This window comes from Alexandromys fortis, unplaced genomic scaffold, assembly GCF_014885135.2.
Source record: "Alexandromys fortis isolate MF-2015 unplaced genomic scaffold, M_Fortis_MF-2015_v1.1 scaffold_24, whole genome shotgun sequence".
In the NCBI taxonomy this organism is placed as follows: Eukaryota; Metazoa; Chordata; class Mammalia; order Rodentia; family Cricetidae; genus Alexandromys; species Alexandromys fortis.
Window position 1 is genome coordinate 6,590,809 of NW_026067906.1, and position 17,570 is coordinate 6,608,378.

Consider the following 17,570-nt stretch of genomic DNA (forward strand, 5'->3'; position numbering starts at 1 on the left):
GTGCGCACACACATATGATTGTGTATGAACAGTTTGTTTTTCTTATTTAATCAATCTGTACATGGTTTCCTGATTGGAAAATTTTATTCTTTAAGAAACTCTTAATAAATCTGTTTTTTTATTAGTTTGTAAGTATAGAGTTTATATTTGCATGCTACATTCTCTTGGATAATGTTCTTATTTTGAAAGTTAGAAAAAATCTGACAAGGATTTATAAGTATAAAAATGAATTTCTTACCCAGTGTCAATAATGTATAAATATTAACAGGACTCACAGTTTCCTTCTGTCACATCTTTATAGAATTACACAAAAATATTTCTCCACATCTGATCTTTTAAAATTATTACATGACTTAAGCATTTCATATTTTCCTATTATTGCTTTGGACTCAGTGGGTTTTTCTTTAAAATCAATGACTAAAATAGGTTACCATATATGAAAAAGGCTGAAACTGTATTTCTAGAAGCAGATGGCATTTGTCCTATGAAAAACGCATTATTTGTGTTATATTATTGTAAACATGTAGTATAAAAGGAATATATTTATCTGCCTGTGCTTTATATGGGTTGAATATTTGCAATTTGATCTCGCACATGGTGACCTATATTGATCGTTAGGATTTAGAATCACCATGGAAACATACCATGTCTGTGAAGGAATTTCTAGACGGAGTTAACTAAGGTGAGAAAACCTCTTTTAAACATGGTCTATATCAATTCATATATGTGGCATCTGAATTGAATAAAAAAATTAGGTGAGCATCAGTGTTCACCTCTCTCCATCCTGACTGTGGATGCCATGTGACCAAGTTCCTCAAGCTCCTGAACCATGCCTTGCCCACAGGGATGGATGACTAAAGCCTCAAATGAGAGCCAGAATCAACCCCTCCTTTCTTCAATTGCTTTTCATGTGTATTTTATCTCAGCAATGAGGAAAACTAACTAACAAACACTTGATAAAAAAAAAACCTAAAATTTATGGATACTAATAACTTTCTTGTCCTTTGCTTGAAAGTGAAATATTTCAAAATCCCAGCTATAATTAAATAGAAAAATCACAATTTTCAAATCTAATTAGTAGTCCAGATGACTCCCTAACAGATTCTTTAGTTTAACTTCTAAAGGATACCATATGCACAGAATCTTTGAAATACTAGTCTAAAAATTTTTTTTAAATAAACTTTTTTGAATGCATATATTAATGCATGGGAAAGTGAGACGGTTGTAAAGTCCGTACACTACAGGGGACTAGGAATCCAGAAAAGCAAGCAAGCTCTGGGGGAGAGAAGCAAGGTGTATGGGTGGCTTTTACTTGCACACATCTACTGATATCATTCAAATTAGGAGAATGAATGGCAAACACTGTCATAAATACTAATTGTGAATAAACAGAAAATCTTAAAACTAGAAATAAGAAGTTTCTAATGACCAGTATTATCTATAAAACCAACTGCCATGGCTCACACTTTCAAGCCCAACATTTAGAACGGCTTGAAAGCTGAGGCAGGAGGATTACTTTTCGACTTTGAGACCAGCCTAGGTTAGAGACAGTTCCAGGCCAATCTAGGTTGCAGAATGAAACCCAATTTCAAAAGGATGATAACAAAATTTACTTGCAAGTCAGTGTGACAGCAGGTACCTGTAACCCTAGTCATCTGGGAGCTGGAGTCCACAAGATGAAGAGTTTAGCACCTGCATCAGTAATTTTAGACAGTCTCAAAAATAAGGAATGGCTAGGTTATTAGTTTGGCTGTGTGTGTGTGTGTGTGTGTGTGTGTGTGTGTGTGTGTGTGTGTTTTAATTTGAAGCCAAATGAGGTTGAAACCGAGTAGTCATTATTACAGTAATCCAAAAAGGAATAAAACTTGACAAACTCAGAACTGAGAATCAGGATCTTGTCCAATGCTTCCTATGCAGGCATCAGTAAAAGACTGATATTGACTTTGAGAAGAACAAATGCAGGATGTCTGACTAGTCACTGAGATCTGTAAATATGAGAACCACTGTACATCCATCTTTTAGAGTTGCATCTCATAGGCTTGAGTAAGAAAAGGGGAATTAAGAACCAACTTTAGCCTGTGACCTTTTCCTCAGCTTAACCTAAACTGCTTAATTGTTCATAATTGAAAAATTTATTTAAAACAACCAAAAATCACAGTCATATGTTTGCTAAAGTGAACCAAGAGCTCTAGTCTTCTTTATATATTTGTTTTGGCTTCTTGAATTAGAGTCTCACGTAGCTTGAGCTGGCTTTGAACTCTATAGCTGGGGATGGCCCTGAAATTAGATCCTCCTGTTTCCACTTCCTAAGTGCTGGGAGTACAGGCCAGACACAGCCTTAGGTTTCTGGATACCAAACCTAAGGCTTTTTGTGCATGCTAGCACATAATCTATGAGCTAAGTTACACTGTCAGTTTCGGAGAATTAATATTCAGTCTGAAACTAAAAATTTATAGTGTATCGTACTGTGTGTTCGGTGGTTTAGCAGATGGGATTATATATATGCTACCATTCATTTTTTTGTTTCTGTGGTCACATTATCTATAATATCTCTGCTAGTCTGTGATGATTGCCTTATTAACAGAATGTTTGTAAATAGTTGGGTTCTGAACACAGACATGATGAGGATGAGGTGCCTAAAGGCCACCCAGAAGAAGAAGCTCTTAGAGCAGGAGACCACAGGTGACATCCTTTAGAAAACCAATGACATTTACTGACACCACCGCTACTCTGACCACGTATGTACCGAGTGACACTCTACATGCTAGGGAAGGAAATGCCAAGACAGGGTCTGGGAGGCCAGAACCATAGCCAAGAAGGAGCCCTAGCTGTATGAAATGAGAGACACACTGTAGAGCCCTGGGAGCCAAGGCAGCTGATGCTAATGTTGTCAAGTTCTCCACAGGCATGGAGACAAGGAGCATCAGAAACAGAGGCCAAAGAGAAAGAAATCCTGCATCTAGCTGCTTTGCAATGAATTAAGAGATGCTTTTTGCAAAGACATATATACCAACTCATTCACAAAATGTTTAGCAATAAATAAACAAATAAATAAATAAAACCTTTCAAGTCCAACATGTCTTGTCTGTTAAGCCAACCATTATAGAAAATCCTCCTTATTTAGCCCAGAAATGCAAAATCATTGTGAAATTGCCAGTCCACAGTAGGCAAGCATGTCCAGTAGTTTTTTTATTTGTTTGGGTTTTTTTTTTTTTTTTGGATATTATCAAACACAGAAAGAGAGAGGATTTGCAGCTCCTACCATCTAAGTCAGAACCATGTCTCCGCCATTCAGATTTAAAGCATAAATTAAACACACAGTCACTGAGACAAGCATCGCCCATCATCATTTGCATCCAATCAGCTAATGAGTGGCAGCTGTCTGTGGTATTCACGATAAGGGCAGCAGTTTTAATGTAGGATGCTTCGTGAGGCTTAAAATCATACTCCGTACAAACACATGGCGGACTGAAGCCCTCGCAAATTTTCAAAAGCTTTCAAAGGAAGAAAGAAAGCAAGCCCAATGTGTTGTCTCAGAAATCATTCTGAAATACTGGCTTTGAAGGGTTTCTAATCTTTTGCTAGACTTAAGTAATGCGACGAATTGAGAGAAGTCTTTTTACAGAGCAATCTTCCCCATCTCGTAATTGCTGAGGAAGTAACTGAAGTCGGAATTCTAAGCACTTTACAAATAAAAGGGAAAAAAGACAAGAAACCTGGATTGAGAGAGCTTTGTCTGTTTCAAAGTGGAAGGCCCTGTCAATGACAACAGTCCTGAATTACAAAATGAACTATATTCTCATTCCTACCCATCAGTACCTGGTTCATCAATAGCAAAATACTCTAATTTTCCTTATCTTGTGCATATACATTCTACTCCTAAACTGAATATAAAACTCAAGGACAATGACTGTAATATCTACTCTTCAATGTATCCATTGTTAAATGACTTCTCTCCAGGAGGCACCAGCGTTATTGTATATGTGGCATTTCTGTCGTGCATGTATATAAGACGATGCACATGCTCATGTAGGAAACTGAACAAGCGTGTGTATACACACACATGTGGAGGCTTGAGGACAACCCCATGTGTCATCCTCAGGAGGAAATCTTTAAGATACTACCCCTCACTGACCTGAAACTGATTGATTAGGCTAGACTTGATGGCAAGCAAGTCCCAGGGCAGTTCCAGAGCATTACTGGGATGACGAATGCGATGTCACCACGTTTAGATGATTTGACATGGGTTCTGGGAATGACACTCACATCCTTACATGTGCAGAACAAGCCCTTCACTGACTTAGCCATTCTCCCCTACCCATATTGCACGGAAGAAACCCCAAATTTCTTCCACCTTATCTTATATATTATATAAACAATCCATTCAGACAGCGAGCAACATCTTGATAAGTGTTATGAGAAAGGCAAAGAATAGAATGAAGATAGGGGATCTCGTAAAAGAGGCACTGCTGTCATATAAAACAGGTTGAAAAGCTCACATAATGCATCGGACTGACAATGGACCCTTCTTCTAAGCCCTGCGGAAGACGTAGTGCACCACACTGAGAATTTCTAAGAAAACACATTCCACACAGATGCAATGACAAAGACACAAGCTCAGGGCTCAAAGCTTATCAGGCAAAACAGAAGGCATCAACACAGTTTTCAGGACTGGCAGGGAGCACGGGGAGGCAAAGCTGCAGGACATTCATACCTTCTCTGTAATTGTGTGTTTTCATTTTGAAAGAAATGAGGAACGGGTAGGAAACTGTAGGGTAGGGAATACTACACATGTCCTGATGTATTTCCAAAAATTCAATAGGATGATGCTTAAATAAAAACTAAAGGGCTGTCACAATAACGTGTCAGGATGTCAGCTCACACAGCAAAGCAACTGAAATGGTCTCCCGCATGACAACAGGAAAACCAAAGGGAAGTAAAAATCAGTACCATCCCGGAGTCATCAGGCAACTCCCATCACAAAGCTGAGTACCACCCTGGAATCTGGAAACATGGCAAAGCCAGAGCAAGAAGCAGAGAAAAGCTTGCCAGCAGCAGCACCCATGGGAGTCAGAAAACCACTCAGGAGGTGACCGACAATTCTGACCAGTTGGCTTCCTTCCCACTCTTGTGGCTCAGGGAATAGGAGGGTGTCCTGGCTGGTTTTATGGAAACTTGAGACAAACTGAAGTCCTTTGGGATGAGGGAACCTCAGCTGATGCCTTATGTCAAGCCTTTGGTGCATTTTCTTAATTAGTGATTGATATGGGGAGGGCTGGCCCGTTGTAAGTACTGCAGCCACTGGGCAGGTGGTCCCGGGTATATAAGAAAGGAACGTGAGCAAGCCAAGGGGAGCTAGACAACATGGTCAGTTTCTGGATATATGACTGAAGACACAGCATGAAGAAATTACTGGTAGAACAGGGAAGGAATAAATGATAAAGGAACAGGGCAGGCACAAATAACCTTTGGGTTCACAGTCGCACTACTGGGAATGTGGAGCTGCCATCAGTAAAATGTCGAGGGTTGCATGGAAGACAGCTGGCTGGAACATAGGAGGCCAAGACTCAATAACCTTTACTAATTCTGGTCAGCGAGATAGTCACTTAACTACTCTTATTAACATGCCTAAATGATATGTCACTTGGAAAGTGTTAGGAAGAAAGCATGGGGCTTTGGAAATCAAGGTACTTACCAGATAGTGAACTATAGTGTTGAAGAAATGGCCAATACTTGAACTATTTCATAAAAACACTGGTTTAAAAATCATATTCAGGCACCAGAATAGTTAATGGTGAAAATGACCAATGTAGCTAAAAATGCTTCTGCCTTCTGAGTGGCAGAGACAGCTCTTTTGACCTTGGCATCTGAATATTGCCTACCCTGTCTTTCAGCGTAATGGCATTTGACTGGATATTTTGACTTTCGTGATAATATTTCCCAGGCTTTCTCATAGAATGATGTAATCAACAACCTCCGGGCAAAGTATATGCAATGTCTTCAATATATCTTAGCGCGAATGGGTACACCCACATTCTACCCCTCCTCTCCCGCTTCCTGTCAGCTAAAGTGCTGATGTGTTAATGAGCCATCTTGGACCACATGGGCAGGGTGACCCCTTGAGATGGCAGGGGAACAAACGAGGAGCGGGGATCCCGCAAAGCCGTGGCGCCAACTTATCAGTTTCTAGCTGTACATATTGAGATTGCCACATGAAAGAATATAGCCTCTATCTTCCCAAAGCACCTCTTATCGGAGCCCTTTGTAATAGCAGTTTAGCATGAAATTTAGCCAAAAATTTTTAATAAATCTCCAGAACACACTGTGATTTAAGTAACATGATGGGAGATTTGGCTTTAATTCCTTAACACGCATCAGATTGAAATGGCAAGAAAACCCACTGACGACACAGACTTGTTCTAAATGTGTATAGACCACCGAGGAAAAATTAGCTGAAAAGCCTTCTGCAAAAACTGCAACATTTTTTCTCCTACAAATTCTTAGTTAGAGCCTTATCCACTACCTAGAAAAGCCACGTGCGTGATTTCTCAAAGAGAACTGAAGGATTGCATGGCATGGGGCAGCTCAACTCTTCTTTCTATTCTCATTAAAAGCTTCTGCAACCCAGGGTGGAGAGATAGCTCAGCAATTAAGAGCATTTGCGGCTCCTGCAGGAGATCTAGGTTCTGCACACGCAAAGGCTGGTCACATCTATGTATAGTTCCTGGTCCAGGGAACCTGATGCCCATTTCTAGGCATCCTCACGTACCTGTCATGCACATTGTGCATATAAATAGATGTAGGCATTCACACATACGCATAAAACAAGTCATTCTTTCAAAAACCCTCTGCAATTACTGAAAGTTATAAACAGAAACAACTCCTTGGCTTGGAGAACTGTGTCTGTCCTCAATGAATTCTTGGCTTAATTTGCGATAACTAGACAAGGATGCCAAAGTCACTTCTGAGGGTCTAGATCTATGGAAACATATCCCAATCTATTAAGACGTCATTTCTTGTACATTTGGAAACATTTGCCCCTTTGATATTTGTGGATCTTGATGCAGAATTATGTCAGAAAGAGAAGATCCAAGTTCAAATATGTACCAATAGCTATAACCTGTAGGCTAAGTGAAAAATTACTTCAAAAAATGTACATTGTCAGCCACTAATTATTGTGATGTTTTTCTACATTAATAAAAATGCATCTTATTTCCTTTTTTCTCTTGTTTCCACCACTATCTAGATCGTCTTAACTGTAATAACATCTTTTTGTTCATCATTTTGTATTTTAACAAAAATAAGACTCTGCATTGGCTAAAATAATTTTTCTACAATGAAAGCAATAAAGAAAGGTATGATCCATATTCTACTTCTATAGTAAAGAGATTTTTCCCTTAAATTACTTTTAAAAATCTTAAATTAAAATTAGACTAAATGACATCCCCGAGCATATTTAACCTCTGCAAACCTTACAGTAACCACACCTATACCTAAGACACAATAACAAGACTCAGAGGCAGCTTGCATCCAAGTCCTGTAGTCTTTCCTCATGCAGAGCTTGAAAAACCAGACACAGCGTATATTTAAGTGAGATAGGCTTCACTTTCATCCTCCAGCGAGACAATTATTAATATTTTAAAGTGTAGAAGGGAGGCATTCTTCTAGGTTCTTACAACAGCTTTTTCTTCCAGTCAATACAGGTTCTATTGCTCCTGGGGAAACATAACCAGGGACTAGCTTCCTATTGCAAGCATGTAATACTGAACACGTGTCTCCGTTGGTCTTACCCTGTGTCTCTACATAAATAAGGATGGAAGGGACAGGGTTCACATAAAAGGATCTCATCTGTAACAATGCTATGAGAAGGCTGAAAGTGTCAAATGTCCAGGCAAAAAACAGAAAACGAAGCATTTACCTTTGGCTGGGTTTACTTTTATCCCTGACCTATAGAGCATCTCCTCATTTTGCCAGTCTCCGTTCCTGATCGCAGTCTTGAGTCCATAGAAGACAATTAACATTGCTGTAGCGTAAAAAACCAGGCTCTTGAGAAACCTCCTTTGGACTTTGACATAAAGGGCTCTGGCACCCACTGTGATCAGAAGGCAGAAGCCCATACTGGGAATATATAATACTCGCTCTGCAATTACAAAGCCGACATAGAAAAACAGGTTCGTGGCAGGAATGAAAGGGATTATCAACAAAGATAAGGACAGAATAACAATATTCTCCGTGGACGGGAGCTGAGTTCTCTGGGATACGTTATTTTTAATGCCATTCTCTGCTTTGGATGCAAAGCTGGGCTTAAGGTCTGAGTTCCGGTACTCTACATCTGAGTGGCAGCTGTGGCCATTGGCGTTCTGTTTGCCATTTGACACCGCTTTCCCATTGCACTCCCCGTCTACGCTTGGGTTCTTCAAACCACAGTAGGCAAGGAGTAGAAGTCCAGAATAGAAGGCCACAGTGTGTAGATTTCTCCAGTCGCAAATTGTTTTGAGAAGAGGCACAGCATCCATGGACCAATCGAAGCTTAGGGTGTCTGGGCAGAGCAAGAGCCAGAGGTTCTTGGTAGGCAAATAGAAGAAGGTGAGTGTGCGAGCCAACAGGCTGTCCGAGTCAGCTGCCGGGTTGTCGGAGTTGGAGAAGCTTGGTGGTTTGTTTCCCATCCAGTATAACCGGGCACCCAAGAGGCTGGTCCCCCAGAAGGTTAACAAGCTAATGCTGAGGAAGAGAGACAAGTTCTTCCGCTGAAAGCAAAAGAGAGGGAGAAAAGTCAACATCAGCACCATGACTGCATCGTGAGAACATTTCATTTAACGCTGCAGGCTGAAATATGCTTGTGAAGGGCCACTTAAAACACAGCTTCAGTCTCAAGCACACGGCTTCATTTGCATCTCTTTTTAAATATGCTTAGGGAAATTTCCATCCTCAAAAATGACTAGATTCCTAGGTTGTACATAGCTTTACATAAATACCTTTTCCATCCACTTTGCCCATTCTAAAATACCAGTGACCAAAGCATCTACATTCTGACCTCTAGAAGATGAATTCAACGAATTTCCCTCTCAGTATGACGTGACAAGGAAAGAGTGCCGTGTGAGATGCAGTCACCTAATGACTTTATTTTATAATGTGGGCTTCATAGAGAAAGCAAAGAGCAGTCCCATCTGCTCAGGGCTAAGGCAGCCGGTCCTTTAGCCACATCCATGCCAGATTCAATGTCATTGTCTTGAATCTCCTTGCAGAAAGTTTAAATCAGGTGTTCAAAGGCCGACTCACACTGTCCCTACACTAGTGACACACTAACACTTTTCACAAGGACACTTTTTAATGTTTACATTCTTTAAACTTTCCATAAAGTATTTCCTTATTTTAGAAGAAATAAGATTCTGAAATTAAAAATAATTCATGTTCTTAAGAATTAACCAGAGTAAAATACAGCTGAGTGTGAAGCACTCTGATAATGTCGGAAAGACAGAGGCAGAGGCTAGAAGGTCCCAAGTTCAAGACCCCTGGTGAAAGTTTCAATTTCTAATTTAATTCCTATAGTTTTATTCATGCATAAATTGAAGTTAAAAAAATTCCATTGAATTGAGTATTGAAATTTTTTTTCCTTAAATGAAGTTTCTTCTATTGCTACTCAGGCATACCTAATAACTCGAAATATTCGAGCCACAGCTTATAGATGGAGCTTACATAAAAGGTGTGTGTTTTCGTTTGTTCTTGGTCTAGTGTAACAAAAAACTACCCAACACTGTTGTTTCTGAGACAGACTAGATGGTGGCTCTACCATGTATAGTGGGATCTGATGCCCTCTTCTCCATAAATGTGTACATGCGGATAGAACACTCGTGTATTTAAACATATCTAAAAAAGAAAAGATGTCTATCTTTAAAAAAGGTATAGGCCTGAATACAAAGAGAACAAGCAGTGCCTCATAAATCAAAAAAAAAATAAAATAGAAGAAAATTTTTTTTAAAATTTCAATAGAGCACTATAGTAACAAAGGGAAGTCTACCATTCTGATTTAAAGCCACAAGGCAATTAAGAGAAACATTATGTATGCATGTACATAATCAATACAAATTACTCCATAGTAATGAAGACAAACAAAACATGCCAGTATACAGCGGCATAGCAGGTGAAAGTCAAGTTGCAAAATATGAGCAAAAAATGACGGACATACACATATTTCAAAAATCTGTCCGACTCCAAATTCCTTGACTATTGCTGGTCTCCAATTGCATCCATGCTCCAGCAAACAACGCATTTGCATACTCCTTATGGCTGAGTAAAAGTTGCATGTGGAAGCCCACTCATCTGCTGACAGGCATAGGTGATCGCGGAACTGGGCTAGTGGAAAGGGTGCAGCAATACAGATGGATACTGTAGCAGCATGCTTGATCAGAAGAAAACCTGAGAATGTTAACGACATGGCACACTTACACTCGTAGGAACTAGAATCCAAACTTGCCTTTTAAAAATATTCAAAAATGCCAACAATTCGCATTCGGATTGTTGAAACAGGAATCTTATGTGCCAAGTTCTACACTTTGTGATTCTATTTGTTATAGTTATTATAACATTTATAATTTATATTAGTTTCCCATTAAAACATTTTCTTTTCTTATGATTGTTTGTTGGGTGGCTCACAGGGTCCTAGAGGATATACCTGACTGGCTTCAAACTTAGTATAAAGACCAGGCAAGCCTGGAACTGAGACAGATCTGCCTGTCTCTCCTTCACATTTCCTGGTACAAAAAGCACGGGCCATCATGCCTATTTTTCCATGTTCTACTAACACGTATAACTACGTTGTCATGCTTACCAGGATTTTTGATATAAACCCCCTTAAATTGACAAGAACAATCCAAACATTTGTTTTACATCTGATTTCCTACAACTAAAACATCTAGGAATCCTCAGAGCCTGAGATTTGTAGGCATTGAGATAAATGATTTACTAACTTCAACCCTCAAATTGTTCAAAGCCATTTCCTACTGGTGTTTACGTTAACATTTTAAACTTTGTTAAGCCAAATTATTATTCCCAGTGTCATCCAGAAAAACAATATAATAAAGAAAACAATATCCACATGGCGCAAAGACACCATATCTAAAACCTCGACTGCTGCTACACACAGAAATGCAGCCTTATATCTCTTGGTGACTATGCTCACGGTCTGTGTACCTTCTGTGGGTCTGTCCATGTTTATCCCCAACTCCCCTCTACCCACTCCCCCATCTCCATGTAAATCAGTTTCATAAATTCCACAGCAACATTTTTTTCTTGATACAAATCCACTGTAAGATAGAAATAAACATGAGGAAAGTAATGTATGCTCGGCTCACAAAAAAAAAAAAAAAAAAAAAAACTTGGACAGAGGATTTTGCCAGCTAAGGAACAGACAGGTTTTCTATACGATTTAACACACCTATTTATCTATTTGCTTACAGAATGGGATAGATCAACAATATGGATCAAAATATGCTCTAAATACTTTCCAAACTTTTCTTTAAATGGACAAGGAAAATCAACTCTAGTCTCCATACTTGTCATAGAAAATTTGTAGAAGGATTTTTCATAACTACCAAGATACAGAAAAGCCAACCAATTGAAAAAAAGCCATGAATGTAAGGTTTGCAGTTGATAACTTTTCCACTTGAGTCACACACTAAATTAATAAAAGAGCAAAACCATAGCTTAATAGATAAATTTGTAAAATTTATCTCGAAACAAAAATGATCACATCACCTATAGCCCAAAGAACAGGTAATAGGGAGACCTTGACCTGGTAATTTGTGTTGGTACTTTTGTGGAGCCCTGGGATCCTTTGAGAAGAAAAGAGGAGAGAGGAGGGGAGGGGAGGGGAGGGGAGGGGAGAGAAGAGGGGAGGGGAGGGGAGGGGAGAGGAGAGGAGAGGAGAGGAGAGGAGAGGAGAGGAGAGGAGAGGAGAGGAGAGAAGAGGAGAGAAGAGGAGAGAAGAGGAGAGAAGAGAAGAGAAGAGAAGAGAAGAGAAGAGAAGAGAAGAGAAGAGAAGAGAAGAGAAAAAGAGAAGAGACAAAATAAAATTAATCCATCTAAAACAGCTCCCTCTGTGGTTCATGTGGAAATTGCTCCTGAAGAACACAGTTTCAACCTAGTCTTCTGAGCTCAGATTTTCGGGGACATAAAAGAAAATGAAAAGAAATATGTAAATCTCAATGAAACAAAAAATGTAAACATTCTGCCTTGGAGTATTACACCCATCACGAGACTCATTTTTGGCAAACTGATGAGAATAAATTACTTAACATAAGGCTCATTTAATTCCAAATTAAGCCCTTGGCAATGATAGTGCTTCTAAGAATAAAGTAGATAAAAATCAGTTCCCGAAAGCCCTAACAGAGAAAAGGTTCTGCAGACATAACAAACCATACGCCATCTATTTTGTACCCAGCATTTAACGCTGAAGTCACAGCTTTCCTCTTATCAATAACACAGAATTACTCTTAGAATTTCTCCTGCCCCAAATAAGTATCTCTGCATCTTTACCTCCAAACATGAATATAAATCCACCATGGTTTGAACATGTGACAAGAGAGAAGACATGTATAGGAATTATCTCCTACTAGAACATATTTCTGTACTTAATCAAAGTTTTTTGTATAATAAAATTGTCCATGAAGAAGTCTGTTTAAAATGAAAAATAAGTTGCCTTACTAAAGGGCTTTTATGTGTGATGAGGAGTCTTTTTCCTCATACTCATAAACGGAGAAGATGGAAGAAATTTTGTATCTGGTATTATGAAACATGCAAAGACACTCAAAAACTGGTCTTCGCCAGCATATGGGAGGAAAGAATTTGAAGATTCGGGTAATAAAACTTTTTTTATTAAAGAGCATATATTTATTATGACTCTATAACACACAATAATGTTTTCCAACAGAAGTAATTAGTACATTAGCTAAACATAGAATTTAGCATAATAAATCAATTATAGATTAAAATTCACCTATGGCAATTTAGATATTATAATTCACTAAACAAAGTTTTCATAAAAGGAGAGAGTGAGCATAAAGATCTAGATATCAGAGTACATTGAAGGCACCTGAATTAATGGAACATGATTCTCTAAGACCAATATATGCATATTTGATTCAGTAAAATAGGTGAGGTTTTTCATGTATGAGTGTGTGTGTGTGTGTATTTGTGTGCGTGTGTGTGCAAGTAAATATCAGTATGTGCACATGGTGTGACCCAACTTGGACATCCACTGTCTTCCTCCATTGTCCCACACCTTACCTGTTTGAGACAGTGGGTCACTAACTTGAACTTACTGATTAGCAAGTCTAGGTGGAAAGTGAGCCTCTGGGATCCCCCAATTTGTTTCTCAGAGCTAAGACTATAGGTGTATGCCACCAAGCTTGGATTTTATTCCTGGGTATCCGAACTCTGGTTCTCATGCTCAAACAGCAAACAGTTTACCCACTGAGCCACCTCCCCAGTCCTCTTTCTCTTAACTCAATTATAATCAAACTATTAGCCTATTTGAAATCCCTCATAATCATTATGTATACATTGGACAACAGATGCAACAATGATCATTTCATTTGAAATAAAGTTGTTAGGAAAAAGAAATCCAAGAGGACCATGTAGCATCACAATTGGAATGTTTAATAATTTTACTTAAATTCTTGTCAAAACTTTTGCCTATTTACTTCTTAAGTGATTATTATCTTGTATCTGGATCTTTGCTCTCTAATACAACTTTGTGAGAGAGAGAGGAGAGAGAGAGAGAGAGAGAGAGAGAGAGAGAGAGAGAGAGAGAGAGAGAGAGAGAGAGAGAGCGCTTCTTGGACTGATTCTAGAGTTAGAACAGAAAATAATCAAGATAAGCTTAGAGCAACCTATACTCAATACATACCTAGAGTAACAGTATGAAGGAACCCAGCTGGAGTAATTTGAACAAAAACAAGTGAAATAGAATCAGGTTATAACTTAACACAAAGTATAAAATATGATGAGTCAATATGATGCATTTATCATGGATCTGCTTTTGTAAAGGAATTCTAAATAAGTTGTATAAATATCATACCTACAAAGGACAGTATAATTCTCACTCCCAACTAAATGTGACTTGGACATAATGGTTTCCATCCCATAACAGTACCAAAGTAGGAGTATTGGAAGAAAAACTCTTTACCATTGAGAAACATTAAAAATCAGTTTCTTCAAGGTGACCAAAGTCAACTCTAACAATGACATCATGCTGGAAGCATATATCCTTGATATGATGCAACGGAACTGTGACTCTATGACTGTACCTTTCCCCTCATAATTCAAAGCAGTCTAACCCATTTTTAAAAGGCAAATTCAAAATGAAGACAAAGCCTACAAAGTAGCTAACTAGGAATCTTCAGAACTAAGTTTTCAAAAGCTGTCATGATCAAGACCTTTTGAAGCTATGACAAATAAATGTGATGTTCTCTCTTACATGGCATGGGGAAACAGCCGTGGGATATTGGGATTAAAGGGGTTGTGGATAAGTTGTTGACTGTTGTTACTATTTCATCTGTATCTGAATGCAAGATGGTGATGACAGAGGATACAAAAATGTACATGAGACTGTGACTTAACGTCTAGATTTGTATTTACTTAATTGTTCGTCTCTTGGTAAACTTGTACCTACTCCTAAAATAATGTCTATTTAAAAAAAATAGCAAAAGCTAAAGCTCTTCAAAACCAAGTGAAATTAAATAGGTAGGCTTTGCTACACCAGCATCTAAAAGCTGTCAGCAAAGAAAACAATTATAAGTTAACACTGCAGTAATATTTTTACTGCTTCCTACATGGACTTCAGTGGAATTCAGGTTCACTGACCACGGCTGTTTACATGTCAGACAAGGTGACCGGAATTTAAAATTGCTTTTCGACTTGCTCTGACACTCTACAGAATTTGCAGTGTAGTAGAGAATCCTAATCGAAGGTAAATATCAGGGGAAATACGCTTCTAACCCTATTGCTATGGTGTTCCCGTTGGCATGGTGACCCATTCTTCCTCATTAAGCTAACGTGGGGAAATCAAGCAGTTAGCACATTTCTTGCGTACCCATGGCAAGGTCCTTCGACAGCTAACTATTTTGCAACTGAAGGACCCAAAGAGTTCAATTAGTGGGACTGCGCGAGTGTGCCACAGCCCCTAACCCACTGCACGAATAGCGGGCTTGTGAATGCCAGCCTCTTGAGTAATCTTGTTTAGCTTCAAATAAGAGGTTTAATGCTTCCCACTGGGCAGTGCGCTATGGTCAAATCAGGTTAGCTACAAAACAATCCTGCCTTTATGAAGAAAATATATGAAGAAAATACCCTCTGTCGCCTAAGAAACAACATGGACAAAAAAAAGATGCTTCACACAAAAGTAGACACCCCCTTTTAAAGAATCAAAACATTTTGGGTTGTACTGGACCCTTTCCACATATTTTAAATATAACTGAAGGGGAAATTATAAAATCAAAAGAGCTCACAATTAATTGAATTTGGGAAATTCTATCTCCTCTCAACCGGGGAAACCCCTTGCAAATGCATTTCCAATGCCAATGAATTAAACTGAAACATTAAAAAAAAAAAAAAAAACTCTTCTGTGTGGCTTCCGTACCACAAACTACCCCATTATGAGATGCGTTCCAGTCTCATTAATGAGGTAAGCATGGGCGCCTAGCATTTTGCAAACATAAAGAGACAAATTATAATGAGACTTAACTCAGTGGGGAAGCTGCCATACAGCCCGCTTCTCTCAAAGATATCATAATAGACAGCTACTTAATGAGTGTGGGAGTTTTCCTATACAAATACAAAATGCACCATATGCAGAGGAAAATTTTATACATACAAATACTGCTAACTTTGCCTAGCGAACTTGATCAATGTTCTTAAGAGCATAATTTCAATGTCTTGTTTCTTCGTTTGATGATGGTAAATATGGAGTATTCGATATCTAGGGGCCAAGTGACTTTGCTGTTTCTTACAAATGAAAACTGCAGGCTTTCATTTGGACGCATCTTAAGCATCTTACGTAAACCTTGTTTTTTCTCATCAAAATGTCAACTTATAAAGTAACAATAGTTATCTTGATTGGTGTAACTGAGGCAACCTGAGTTTCTGCAAGAAGGTCTTCACATGGGAAAGCATGTGTTTTATCATTCTTCCACTCGACAGCAAGTTCACCTACCTGGAAGTTCCTGCACTGTGCACCGGCCCTCAGCGGGGCATCCTCGCCAGTAGTCATTCCCATCAGACTTGGGCAGAACTGGAAACCACAGGGCTACTGAGGACAGGGGATCCCTATAACTAAGCAAGAAGTGGGCTGCCACCTCGTCCCCCACTGCACCCCCCAGCTGAACAAAACAGAAAAAAAAAAAAGCTTCGAGGACGTAAGTCGAACAAAGCGGGTTTACTGGTGACTGGATTCTGGTTAACAAGGAAAAATAAAAGTGTGGACCATTTGGTTCGTTCCCTCTAATACTGAAGTTGTATTAGGAGCAGCAAAAGTCTGATGTATGGATTTGAGATGTCCTTGGCTACTCACTTCAGAAAATGCCTTAAAAACAAAATTTAGGATCAATAATACGGGGGAAATCTAAACAATAACCGGCAGGAAAGCATGAGGATCCTTCGGGCTGAGGCATCATGTTATTCGGGAGGTTGGGAGGTGCTGCTTTCAAAGCATAAACCGTCATCCTAGATGATGATATTTATGTTATGAATAAATGGGATCAAATCCCCAAAGCACGAACACACACTTCAGTGTCTTCTATTAGTCAGACACAACTAATCATGAATGGGAAGCCACACAATACAGTCCCTCACTGTATAAAGTAGTTACACAGCTCATGTTATATAGCAATAGGAAACATTAATAAAGCTGCCAAGTGGCAATGGGCCAGATGTTTAAATACAAATAAAGACATAAAACATTTGACATTCATGTTCCAATTTGATAGCATCTCTAAGGATACATTTTTTTTTCCTTGCCAGAGGCATCGTGGCGTGACATTCTTGGAGCCTGCTCCTGGTAGCTCCTCAGTGGATAAGATCCTCCTGTAACTGTTATGCACCCAGTTCCTTCCCTCTGCTTTTTCTGAGGTGAAATTCAAACTTGATCACCTACTCATTTCAAAAATTGCAATACGGAAATTTTAATGTTCTGAAAGTTCACGGGCAAACTTCCCCAGAAGATGGGGGTAACAGAAAACTTGAAAACTGTGAAGTCCCTATAACACTTGCTACTTTGACCACAATTTGAATGCAACTTCAGTGTAATCCAGAAGCTTCACTACCTCCGAGATTAACTACAGAAAGAATTAGGCACTTATTAAATACCCAGGGCCATTAAAACCCTTCCTAGTAATCTCTGTTTTTAATCATGCCTTTTCTGCTAACATTAAAGTACTAGATTTCAAGTGATCTCAGATTGAGGTAAAACTTAGTATTTCTTCATTAAGATTTATACCTTTCTTTTTTTTTTAATGTTATCAACTGAAAGCCCCGTTAAATGAGATTTACTATGTCCCTTGTTAATGTTCAAGACA

At 38.8% G+C, this 17,570-nt stretch overlaps 1 protein-coding gene across 3 annotated transcripts in view; it reads right to left on the reverse strand.

The window, feature by feature from the left end:
- Tmtc2 (transmembrane O-mannosyltransferase targeting cadherins 2) overlaps nt 1-17,570 on the reverse strand; it is a 392,468-nt gene that overhangs the window by 192,886 nt on the left and 182,012 nt on the right. For all 3 annotated transcript variants that reach the window (XR_007590635.1, XM_050135588.1, XM_050135589.1), the window contains exon 3: nt 7,919-8,747. Coding sequence is in view for 2 of the 3 variants with exons in the window: in XM_050135588.1 (XP_049991545.1) it covers nt 7,919-8,747 (829 nt within the window). In the remaining variant the exon portion in view is untranslated. The remainder of the gene's footprint in view (nt 1-7,918; nt 8,748-17,570) is intronic.